Source organism: Lepidochelys olivacea (genome assembly GCF_965140295.1).
Source record: "Lepidochelys olivacea isolate rLepOli2 genome assembly, chromosome: 7".
Taxonomy (NCBI): Eukaryota; Metazoa; Chordata; order Testudines; family Cheloniidae; genus Lepidochelys; species Lepidochelys olivacea.
This window is the reverse complement of record NC_140417.1, coordinates 56,838,682-56,851,647: the sequence shown is the minus strand read 5'-3', so window position 1 is coordinate 56,851,647 and position 12,966 is coordinate 56,838,682. Positions and strand designations below refer to the sequence as shown.

General features: G+C 42.7%; 1 protein-coding gene across 1 annotated transcript in view; it reads right to left on the bottom strand.

The window, feature by feature from the left end:
• Positions 1–12,966, bottom strand: part of TM9SF3 (transmembrane 9 superfamily member 3) — an 84,132-nt gene that overhangs the window by 23,715 nt on the left and 47,451 nt on the right. The window contains exons 8-9 of the mRNA XM_084632911.1: positions 9,137–9,231; positions 5,425–5,555 (exon numbers count right to left, since the gene is read on the bottom strand). Of these exons, the coding sequence (XP_084489037.1) occupies positions 5,425–5,555; positions 9,137–9,231 (226 nt within the window). The remainder of the gene's footprint in view (positions 1–5,424; positions 5,556–9,136; positions 9,232–12,966) is intronic.

The following is a 12,966-nucleotide window of genomic DNA, read 5'->3' as shown; positions in this document are numbered from 1 at the left end:
TAGCCACAAGAACCCTGTTGGTAAATCTATTCACCAACCCTATCCCATCTATAAGAAGCAAGGGGAAAAAAACCGCAGTGACAACAATGCAATTTCCCACAACAGAAATATCTCAACTTTATATTTCAAGAGGTATTTCCTGACCAAAATAAAAGTTATTCATAAACAATAGGACAGATCAATTGAACTAATCAATAGGAAATAAATGTATTAACACAAGATACTCTTACATATCTGTTAAAATTAACAGAGATAGAGAAAAGGACCAGACCCAATGTCTTTTCATGAAAATAAAAAACAGACATGTATATGATGTGACTGTTTGGCGCATGAGTGCACAGGAAGATTACAAGATAAGTCAAAGTATCTTACAGCATCAAAAGAATCCCAGATCCTCTCAAAGTTCAATAAAAAATTAGGAAGATTGAAAAATAAAAACATCCCCCATTGTTACTGCTACAAACAGAGTTAGACCAGAGGAGGGCAAATTACAGCCCTCCTGCACCCCCTGCCCTGAGCCCACTAGCCCTCTGCCTTGAGCCCCCTGCCACACCCCTCCGGCACCCCAACCCCTGCCCTGAGCCCCTTTCTGTACACCACACCCCCTGCTCCAGACCTACATTCATGGTCCTGCATACAATTTTTCCACCTGATGTGACCCTCGGGCCAAAAAGTTTGCTCACCCCTGAGTTAGACACTGGACTGTCAGTTTCCAAACATGTTTAGAGTCTACCAGGAATCAGACCATTATCCCTCTCCTTACATATCATAGGTTTAATAGAAGTACTCTAGAAGGATTCTTTAAACCCTTTTTTAAAAGCTTTGAGAAGATGGAATAAAATTGGTCAGCTTCATTATTACATTTTGATGGGAACGGCAATGGAAAAATATTTTCCAGGAAGAGAGCCTAGAACTTTATCCTCTCCTTACACAAGGCTTTCCCTACTGTTGATTAAGAATCATGTGTATATCCATGCGAGTCAAGAATAGAATCCCAGGCTTACAGCCAGGGAAATTAGCTTAGGGCTATAGGGGGACATCTTATTAACTTTCCACTTCCTGTTGCTGTAGTTTCCTGTGAGATTCCAGATAGGGCTGATGCACAAGGTAGCAGAGGAAGCTCTGAGAGATTCAAAGTGGACCAGTGTTACAGTGAACTCTAAGCAAGGACCCTTCAATGGCTATTGAGGTTCAGCCAATCTCAGAACAGGAGAGCTGGGTGAGGGCTCCCTAAAATCCAGATGCCATAGCAGGGTACTAATATAAGACAGCTAGTAACTAGGCTTTACCTCTCATTTCCAGCACTGTGCTACCTGGGAGATACAGGGGTTGGGGCAGATCACCAAAATAGGAGGGACAAATTGAGCTTTATGCTACAAGATTAGGATGGGAGAGTTTTGCAATTTCTTACTAAACCTTTTTCACTCAGTGTTCTTCCATGACCATCCAATTTATGTTTTCTCCAGATTTGAAATACATAACAAGGAAGAGTAGACCTAGCAAGCAATTTGAGGTAGAGGGACTATTTAAGACAACCATGGAGTAGGAGTGTCACCTCTCACCTCTACTGTAGTTTGGGAAACAGGGTACTCATTTCATGAAGGAGGAGCAAGCTTGCCACTAGAGACTTTTGGAGGCTTGCCCACTTTGGGGAAGGCAAGAGAAGCCACATCTGCACGAGGAGAGGGGCTCACAAGAGCAAAGGTATTTACTGTGAGGAAGCTAAGCTCTCTTCTGTTTCCCTCTACAAATCAACTCCATTAGCTGATTAAAATTCATTAGATCATTGATTGTTCTGGTGACATTTCTAATACATAATTTGCTCCTACTAGAAGTGCAAAGTGAAGGGAGATTTAGCACCACACAGTAATTATGACTCAAATTCATAATCCCTAGAGATTATTAAAATCACTCTGTGTATAAGAAACCCTACACACCCATTACATGACCCTTGAAGACCCCATTCTCAATTGCTTTTGCAGACATTTCCCTGATCTTAAATGAAAATGAGTGGAACAGCATTAGACTAAAATTTCAATACAGGTGGAATTTCCTTCCATCAGCATTTCTAAACTCCAAATCAGAATATGAATGAGAAATGTGATATTGTGAATGCTTGCTCAGCAGTAAAACACAGCCTCTTTGAACATGTCAAAGAACAATGCTGTAAACCTTTCTGACAGTGTTGGATATGACTGTTGTCTCAGCACAGAAAAAACAATACAATATTCCATTTTAGCATAAACTGATTAACACTGACATGGCAAAAATTAAAATTCTAAATCTTGCTTCTTAAAAAGACATTCAGATTGAAAGTGGTTCAATGAATGAATGAATCAAGCATGTTTAGCTTTACATTACATTGATTATTTTAAGTCCTATGGTTAGTACAGCAGAATCATAGAATATCAGGGTTGGAAGGGACCTCAGGAGGTCATCTAGTCCAACCCCCTGCTCAAAGCAAGACCAATCCCCAATTTTTGCCCCATCCCTAAATGGCCCCCTCAAGGATTGAGCTCACAACCCTGGGTTTAGCAGGCCAATGCTCAAACCACTGAGCTATCCCTCCCCACCCACAGTACTTCATGTTAAAGATGATATTAAGGTTCTTATTCTAAATTTTTTGATACAATTCTCCCTACTGCTAATATTTTAAATAGGCCACCTGATATATTCCCCCTCAATGGAAAATTCCTGAAGACCTGTTGATTGGGAAATAGAACAGCTTCTTTTAAACCGCATTCTTCAATTTTTGCAACCTCCATTCTTCACCTTCACACTGATTTTTGAAAATGCAATTTAAAGTACATCCTTGCAGCCCACGGAGCTTCCCGCTGCTCCCACTTGCTGGGAATGGCAAACTGCGGCCACTGCCTGCGGAGGGTCAATGTAAACAAACTGTCTCGTGGCCTGCCAGTGGATTACCCTGACAGTCCACGGACCGCAGTTTGCCCACTACTGGTCTAAATCTAAGCTGCTGTTGCATCACATGCTAAAACATTAGAAGACATTTTTCATACTGCACATTCCTCAAAATTTTCTTTTACAAATTTATAATTATGCCCCTTGGCAGTTGGAACATGAACTCTATCCACGACCAAATCCTTTTTCTTACATATCACAAAGGGTTATTTCAGAGCTGGTTGTAAGTGCAAAAACTTTCTTTCCTTTTAAAAATAAATTAAAAAAAGGTTCTGAGGGAAGCCTTTGCAAAGAGGAAAAGTCACTATGATGAATCAGATTTTAGGTTAATCATCTTTAAACTTACAACTTTAAAAATGAAGACATAAAAGTACACAGTTGGACCATAAGGAGGCCTTTGGAATGAGAAGAAAGCCATACCCCAAGTCAAAACACTACGGGAATTCTAATCTGATTGTATAGATTCTTTTACTTAACCATTATGGCTTAGAAGTGGCTTTCAACTGTACTGGCTTTGTGTTGTACCTTAGCTTACAAGTAGCCTACATCAGTCTTTAGAAATAAACAGGTCACCATCTCCCACTTTTATTCCAAGGACTCAGCTATAACTAGGGCTTTTTTACAAGATAACCAATGCCACACATTTGGAGGGATGGACTTTCTGTTAAAAAGACTGGTCACCTTGTGAGCACTTAAGACAAACTCAGCAGCTGTGAATCTGTTAAGGTAATTAAGACAAGCGCCATACCAAAAGCAATGTCTTGATGCTATTCATACTTCCCTGTTTGACATCATCTCGAAGGGTAAATAAATTCATAATTAAGCCTGGTTTATGACATTCAACTGGCTTCCTCATATGTGAAGCAATTATGCCAAATCACTTCACTTTTCCTGTGAAGTGAAACACTAATCATGGTTGAGAGAGAGAGAGAATGTATAGAAACAACAAAGGGAGTGAACAGGCAAGGATTTGGAAAATATGCAAGCTGGAGCGGGATAAAAAAGGAACAAGACCATAGATGCCAGAGACATGAGAGGCAATGATTGAGGGCCCTGAATCCAGGTAAACTCAACTTTGGACATTAAGGGGTATATGGAAGAAAATTATAAAAGTGGCACAGCATCTTTAAAATTGGGATACTACTATAGCTTATCTCCCAGTAGTGTTTTTAGATTTAATCAGTATTTGAGAAACACTAAGGGTATGTCTACACTACCTGCCAGATCAGCGGGTAATGATCCATTTATCAGGGATCGATTATCGCGTCAAGTGTAGACACGATAAATCAATCTCCGATCACTCTGCCGTCGACTCCTGTACTCCACCGCAGCAAGAGGTGGAAATGGAGTCGATGGGGGAGCGGCGGCGGCAGTCGACCCCGCACCATGAGGACACGAGGTAAGTTAACCTAAGATACGTCCACTTCAGCTATGCTATTCTCATAGCTGAAGTTGCGTATCTTAGGTCGATTCCCACCCCTCAGCATAGACCAGGCCTCAGATTCTTGGACAAAAAGTCTTAAGTTGTAAGTATTATCAAAGTGAAGCTTCAGCCCTACTTGATTCGACAGTAGAATGGTTTTGAGAGGAGTGCTATGAACAGGGAATTGGTTCAGCCCTATCCATCCATCCACCCCACTACCACCGGCCATGATTTATATCCTGTCCATCACCATCACTTGACCTGCTGCTTTCACAATGCTCATTCTAAAACTAAGGCCTGGTCTACACTGGGGGTGGGGGGGGAGTGGACATATCTTAGGTTGACTTACCTCGTGTCCTCACGGTATGGGGTCGACTGCTGCCACTCCCGTCGACTCCGCTTCCGCCTCTCACCGCGGTGGAGTACAGGAGTCGATGGCAGAGCGATCAGGGATCAATTTATTGTGTCTACCCTAGACATGATAAATCGATCCCTGATAGATCGATCACTACCCGCCGATCCAGCGGGTAGTGGAGACGTACCCTAAGACAAAAGAATTGCCTTCCTCCCCCAAGGACACCAACAGGCACACTCCAAAAAGCATGGAGTGGCATTCGCATCCCCATTCTCTGGATGTCCTTTTCCCAGGCCCAGAAAGTTAGAATCCCATGTTTCTTCCCAATAAAAGTGAACGGGACTTGAGTATGTATCTGGCTCCAGGCAATTAAAAATGTGATCCTACTGAGATTTGTTAAAATTTTCAACTACAAACAGAAAATCCCTTTTACCAATTAGCAGCTACAGTGAACTGGGTTCTTTAGTCTGAATTGCAACTATTATATTATATTTCAAGTTAAGTGTTATTGCAAGAACAGCAATTTTCTCAACTACTGTAACGCAAACATGTGGATTTTCTCTATTATTTATCACATTTGAGACACAGATCTTTGGAATCTCAGTACCTGAACTTCATTTTTCCACTTTGAGGTGATGGGACACACAGACTACAAGCTATTCCAGTTTAGAAGCTAAATTTTCCTAGGTCTGCTATGCTGTTTCAAGTTCTATTAACTACTCACCATTGTTCCAAAGGGAATAGCCCGCGAAGCATGATAATAGATGGCAATGAAGTTAATGAAGAAGGCAGTGCCACACACCATCGCTGGAATAAGGAAAGCGCCAATGAACATTTGCTTTATCCATCGCCTTCCTGTAGGAAGAAACCATTAAACATATTTGTAATTGATAAAACATGCTGCACTTTGATTAAAATTAGTTTTTGCCACAGGTTTACCAGAATGTAAGTAGTTAGCCTCTTTTTTCCCAAAATGAATTAAATGAGTACTAGCTAACACACACAGGAGCAAAGGTAAACTTTTAAACTGTACTTCACTTTTAATCAAGCCTTTTGATTTCACAAACAATAACCATTCTTTATGGAAATATGGACATGGGAGAGTAACAGCCTACAATGGGAAATGCTAATAAGATGTGTAAAACAAAGCTTATATGTTAAATAAACAATGTTTAGAAACACTACTGATGGGTGTTTACACATAAAATTGCTTCCTTGCATCAATAGGCATCAATTCTGTTGTAAAATGTTTAAGTGACCAGTTAAATACAACAGGAACGGCAGTGCAGGTTTATGGCTATAACAGCAATAACACAGCAATGTTTCAACAAAGACTTAGAACACACAAAACACCACACTACAATAATGTAGCTAAGACACATGCTTAGCTTCACTATTTAATCACATTGCTCAGCATTATTCCCTTCCCTCCATTGCCCTGTCCTCCTCCTGTTTGTATATCTAAAGACTAAGTTTTTCAAAGACAGGAATATTGGGTAACATTTTCAAAATCGCCTCAATGATTTAAAAGCCCCACCTTCTGATGTCACTGAGTAGGGCTCTTGAAAATGTTACCTATTGTCTTTGTATCTCAGTAAAACACCTAACACTACTGGTGTTAAATGATACCATGTTTAATAAACTCAGTAATAAAATTTAATTCACTATAATAGGCACCTCCAACAAAAAAGTAAGACAAGTCAACAGGTAAAGGTCTTCTACAATCTAGACAGATGTTAAGGGATTTGCTGCTATGCCTGGGTATTCAAGAAATCTTGCAGACCTTTGTTTTGTGGTCTTGTGCAAGACCTCTCTGTGACTGCCTTACTCCTGTCTTGGCTGAATTTCCTGTATCTGCTATTAATCTGAATTTGTGCTAATTTTATTTAAACACTCAGTGTCTGGATGCATCTGTACAGCTTACTGAATAGAATGCAGCAAGGAAACCAACATATGGTTTCGAGAATTGCATATGGACTACAAACTTCCATTGTGCAGGAGCATCAAAAGCATTTTAGGGCTTGCCTACAGTTTTTGTAACCAATTTAGCCAGATCTGTAAAAAGCAGATATAAAATTAATGCAACCTTCTAGTATGGGGCTTTGCAGTAATATAGCTTGTGTTGGAGATACAGGCATAACACCCCTATGCTGGTAAAACTGATCTGGTTTTCTACAGATGTCATTAAATTGGTAGAAAAACTGCATGCAGACCAAGCCTTAGACATTTATGACCTTTCAAAGCTCTCAGATAGCAGGGAGATTGATGCTGTAGAAAACAAAACATTGATCAGCATTTCTTGCTAAAATTATACAAGCTTCTGTTTTAAAAATTCATCAAAACCAATTTTCTTAATGTTTAATAGAATAAAAATAAATATTAACTATTCTCTTACTGCAGCACAGGAGAAGGGGGAGGCTGGAGGAATGGCAGCGGCACTGCAGGTCAGAACTCAGAAGCACTGGTGGGGCTATAAGGAGAAGGCTGCAGATAGGTAAAGTTGGGCTTTTGCTGTCTACCAATATTTACTTTTGCATTTGATGGAGTACAAACTGATTACAAGCTGAATAAATGTGATCAGGAACAGTCAGCATGGATTCACCAAGGGCAAGTCCTGCTGACTAATCTAATTGCCTTCTGTGACGAGATCACTGGCTCTGTGGATGAGGGGAAAGCAGTGGACGTGTTGTTCCTTGACTTTAGCAAAGCTTTTGACACGGTCTCCCACAGTATTCTCGCCAACAACTAAAAGAAGTATGGGCTGGATGAATGGACTATAAGGTGGATAGAAAGCTGGCTAGATTGTCAGGCTCAATGGGTAGTGATCAATGGTTCTATGTCTAGTTGGCAGCCAGTATCAAGTGGAGTGCCCCAATGTTGGTCCTCGGGCCGGTTTTGTTCAATATCTTCATTAATGATCTGGAGGATGGTGTGGATTGCACCCTTAGCAAGTTTGCAGACGACACTAAACTGGGAGGAGAGGTAGATACGCTGGAGGGTAGGGATAGGATACAGAGGAACCTAGACAAATTAGAGGATTGGACCAAAAGAAATCTGATGAGGTTCAACAACGACAAGTGCAGAGTCCTGCACTTAGGACAGAAGAATCCCATGCACCGCTACAGACTAGGGACCGAATGGCTAGGCAGCAGTTCTGCAGAAAAGGACCTAGGGGTTACAGTGGACAAAAAGCTGGATATGAATCAACAGTGTGCCCTTGTTGCCAAGCAGAGCCAATGGCATTTTGGGCTGTATAAGTAGGGGCACTGCCAGCAGACTGATGGACGTGATCGTTCCCCTTTATTCGACATTGGTGAGGCCTCATCTGGAGTACTATGTCCAGTTTTGGGCCCCACACTACAAGAAGGATGTGGATAAATTGGAGAGAGTCCAGCGAAGGGCAACAAAAATGATTAGGAGTCTGGAACACATGACTTATGAGGAGAGGCTGTGGAAACTGGGATTGTTTAGTCTGCGGAAGAGAAGAATGAGGGGGGATTTGATAGCTGCTTTCAACTACCTGAAAGGGGTTCCAAAGAGGATGGCTCTAGACTGTTCTCAGTGGTAGCACATGACAGAACGAGGAGTAATGGTCTCAAGTTGCAGTGGGGGAGGTTAAGGTTGGATATTAGGAAAAACTTTTTCACTAGGAGGGTGGTGAAACACTGGAATGCATTACCTAGGTGGAATCTCCTTCCTTAGAAGTTTTTAAGGTCAGGCTTGACAAAGCTCTGGCTGGGATGATTTAATTGGGGATTGGTCCTGCTTTGAGCAGGAGGTTGGACTAGATGACCTCCTGAGGTCCCTTCCAACCCTGATATTCTATGATTCTAAATGGAATGAATGTTTTGCTAAGATTCCAGGACGATTATTCTTCATACCATAAAGAATGGCACAAATGCAGTAAATAATACTGTGCAACTCTATAGCACCTTCCATTCACTCTTTGTAAACATTAAGCCTCAAGGTCCCTATGGAGAAGATGAAGTGATAACAGGGATCACTTCAACCACTAAAGGCCAACTCGGGGTAGAACACATAAGCTGTTTAACAGCACACAGGAACAGGAGGCTAACTTATCCATTTGGTACGATAGGGGGTATTCAACAGGCAGAACGTAATTACTCAAGTTGTAATTTGACCAGGCTACCACAGTTAACATCCTTATATTCCTTACTGATTTAAATAGATACTACCAAGGTTTTAGCAAGCTTTAATACAGGGCATGCAACCAAGAATGAACAGGGAATGAAGCATCGTTTAGATTCAAAATCTCTTGTATTGATTAAAAACTATGGATTTCATGTGACTTCATTAACTACCTAAACACCACCTGTAAAAGACCATGCATGTTTGTGCTGTTTATAACAGGAAACAGAATAAACTTGCTATATAAAATAGTATGATAAAAATGCTGACATTTAAAAACAAGTTACCTCCTTGTCTAGCATAAAGGCTTCCTCCAAAATATCCATTCACTGGGGATGTTGCAGCATAAACAAATATAGCTGTGCTAAGCATTGATCCTCGCCTAAAATAAAAAGACTTTTTTTTGTAATGCCAATAGAAATGCAAAAACTCAATTTATATTACAGCAAAATATTCACAGTAAAACAGGCATAGTCATCAGAAGAAATATAACTGCTATTTTTAGCTAGTGCAGAAGTAAAAGCTGATCAATGAAATGTGTCTAAAGTTTACTATTTACAGTGAAAATAACTGTTTCCATTCAAAGCTGCTAATCAGCATAATTTAACCAGGCTAAAACAACTAAAATTAATACAGCGTTCCCCCCCTCTCCTCCCCGATATGCTTAATTCCACTAGAAATAAAGGCAGGAAGTATCACCTTTGACCAAAGTGTTTTGATTTTTTATAAGCCCTGTGTTACAAGAACCGAACTATATAACACACACGTGTAGCCACTGTAGCAATACAGCATATTGCTCAAAACATTTCTAGCGTCAGTGCTTACTGGGAGCACTTAAATTAACTTCTGACATATCTGCAGATAAAGGGGAAAGAGAATTACTTACCTTGGACAGTAACTGGATTTCTTTGAGGTGTGTCCCTATGGGTACTCCATGTCCTGATGTGTGCAAACTTTTGATCAGAGATTTTCAACAGCAGTGTCTGAGGGTCCAGAGTTGTACCCTTGATAGCCTCGTGCTCTAGTACACGGCTACAGGGAAGCGTGGGCCATCGCCACTTCAATTCCTTCTCAGCCACGGAAGTCCAGCGGACTCCAAGGCAGAGGGGGAAATAGGGCAGGTAGCGGAGCACCCCTAGAGACACACATCTTTAAGAACTCCAGTTACTGTGCAAGGTAAGTAACCTCTCCTTCTCCAAGGATTGTCCCTATGGGTGCTCCAAATCAGGAGATACTTGAGCAGCAGCGCCAACTACAGAGGAGCATGCCGAGGCTGCAGAACTGGTACGGACCATACAACAGCGTTCATGGAAGTCGCATCAGCTCTGGAAGCCGGTACCAGAGCATTGGGCATACTGCTAGGAAAAAGCATGAACAAAAGACCAGGTGGCTGCCCCGCAGATGTCTGAGACAAGTATGTTTTTCAGTAGGGCTACAGTGGTAGATTGAGCCCTGGTGAAATAGCTAATCACACTTGCAGAGGGGAGAACCCCTGAGGCTTCACAACAAGTTAAGATGCATTCTGCAACCCATTTGGACAGTCTTGGGGTGGAAACTGGATGTCCTTTGTTTCATTCTGCAATTGAGATGAAAAGCTATGGGGAGCCCCAAAGAGCCTAGTCCTGTTGAGGTAAATGACAAGAGCTCTTATGTCCAGAGAATGGAGGCTCATTTCTTCTCTTAAAGAGTGAGGCTTGGGATAAATCACCAGTAGGTGAATCTCTTGATTAATGTGGAAGTCTGAAGAAACTTTAGGTAGGAAGCAAGGGTGTGGATGTAGCATCACCTGATCATGATAGAACACCACGTATGGTGGGTCAGCTGTGAGGACTCAAAGCTCCCCTACCCTCCTGGCCGAGGTGATGGTTGTTAGGAAGTGGTCTTGAGGGACAAATGGAGGAGGGAACAGTTCCCCACAGTTCCAAATGGGGTTCTTCAGCACACTGATGACGAAGTTGAGGTCCCACAATGCAGTTGCCTCCTTGACAGGACGGAAGAGGTTGAACAAGCATTTGATATAGCTCGCAGTGATTGGGTGAGTGAAGACTGAAAACTCCTTGATGGGGGTTGAAAAGCTGTGGTGGCAGCTAGGTGAACCTTAATGGAGCTCAGCAATAAGCCTCTAGTTTTTAAGGTCAGCAGGTACCCAAGAATGTATGACAGACAGGACTTGAGCGGAGGTACAGACTGGAGGCTGCTTCCAGACTAGGTGAATTTCCACCTCTATAGATAAGTTTTCCTTGTCATCGTTTTCTACAATTACGCTGGATTGTTTGTACCTCTGGAGAGCAAGCTTTTTCTATACCAGAGAACTATCTGGCACCCACATCTTGAGCTGAACCATAAGGAGATTGGGGAGGGTGATGGATCTCAACTCTTAGGTGAAGACATTTCGCTGTCATGGGAAGATGGTGAGGCAATTACAGAGGCATGCAAACCACGCCTGGGAATACCACCTGTCTCAGCTACAACTGTGCTATGAGAATGGCTAATAATTTCTCCTGTTTCAATTTGTTTAGCACCTCGAACATTAAAGGCATAAGGAGATAAGTGTTTAGCAATATATAAGGCCAAGGAATCATCCATAGAGTTGCAGCCTTCCCCCTAAGCAGAACTGTTGTCAGAGATCTCCCTCTGGATGACCGCAAGTAAAGACATCTCTCTCTGAAACCCTCATTGTTGAGTTTCCACTCGCAGTTGATCTGGAAATGCCAGCAGGTGGAGGAGGCATGACATCTTCACCTGGTGAGCAGGAGGATTTATGCAAAGGTTATGTTTCTTCCTCCTCACTGGCTCCTACTCCTTTGCAAGGTACTCCTTCGGAGCAGGACACAAGGATAGTGCTGTTGTTCCTGGCATGCCCTTTTACGAGATGGGACCCTGCAGAACTGGCTGTCATAAGGGGCCCATGGGATCCATAAGCACACTGTTGTGGGGCATAAGGGAAGGTGTTAGGAGCCCAAGGTTGGTGGGTATATCTCCTCGTGAGAGATTCCTCCTTAGGATGTACACCTCAAGGGAGGGAGGGAGGGAGGGAGGTTGGAGGGAAGGTGAAGGACCCTTATGTAGACACCTCAGAACTGGATGAGGTATCATCCCACATGTCCATTGGAGGTGCAAGTGGCCGAGCCGATATGGGGCCAGAAAGGGTCCTGTACCTTCATGAATACCAGAGGCCAATGCTTAATTGGATGGTGAGACAGTGCCAGAGGATGTGTCGATACTCGCTGGAAACGTGTCTTGGTACTCTCAAAGAGTTTATGTGGAACTGGTGAGTGTGTGGGTAGCAGAGGACAAGTCACTGTTGAACACAGTAGGATCGGAGGGCAAGTAGGCTCCAGGAGATGAGTTGGTATTGACAAAGCATCTCCATAACCCTCAGCAATGGTGATTTAGGCTCTTCCAGAATTCAAAAGTCCTCATGAAATAGGAGCCTGAATGATACCAGGGACTTTGGATAGGGGTCCTCAGAAGTTAGTATGTCAGGATGTACTGGAGACAGTGTTGACACACTGTCAGTACCTCCTTCTTGGCTGGATGCAGAAAATGGTACTGAAAAATTTTGGCTTGGCTCTGCGTCCTTGTGTTTTGAAGGCACTGACTCTGGTGCTGATGCCAGTGCTGCTGTAGATTGTCTATCTGACTGCTTCTTGGTATACAGTGCAGTCTTCTTAGCTGGTGCCATGGTCTGGATACCAGAGGGGATAAGAGCTTCAGTGGCACCCATATCAGGATGTGAGATCTCCTGAGACCCAGACCAATAGCGTGACTGCCCCCTTCTTTATCCAGTTCTGGAGAATTGGGTCTTTTCTTCTTTTAGGGTCTGAGTGGTTGTAAAGGATCCCCAGGACCTCTGCTTACTACCATAGCAGAGTGTTACCAGGGTTCTGAGCAACTGGATCCAAAGTACAGGGGGGTGACTAGCAGATCTTACATTTGGATGGGAGGTGAGTCTCTCACAGGCAGCAGAAGCAGCTTGAATGTCTCTTGCTGTGGGAAAAAGACCTATGGCAGGTCTGGCAGGGTTTGAATCCCAGGCATAACCCATGCTCAAGGCCACAGATCAAGGCCCAAGGACAAAAAGCCCAGATCGGGCACACAAAGAAGAACAGGGGCG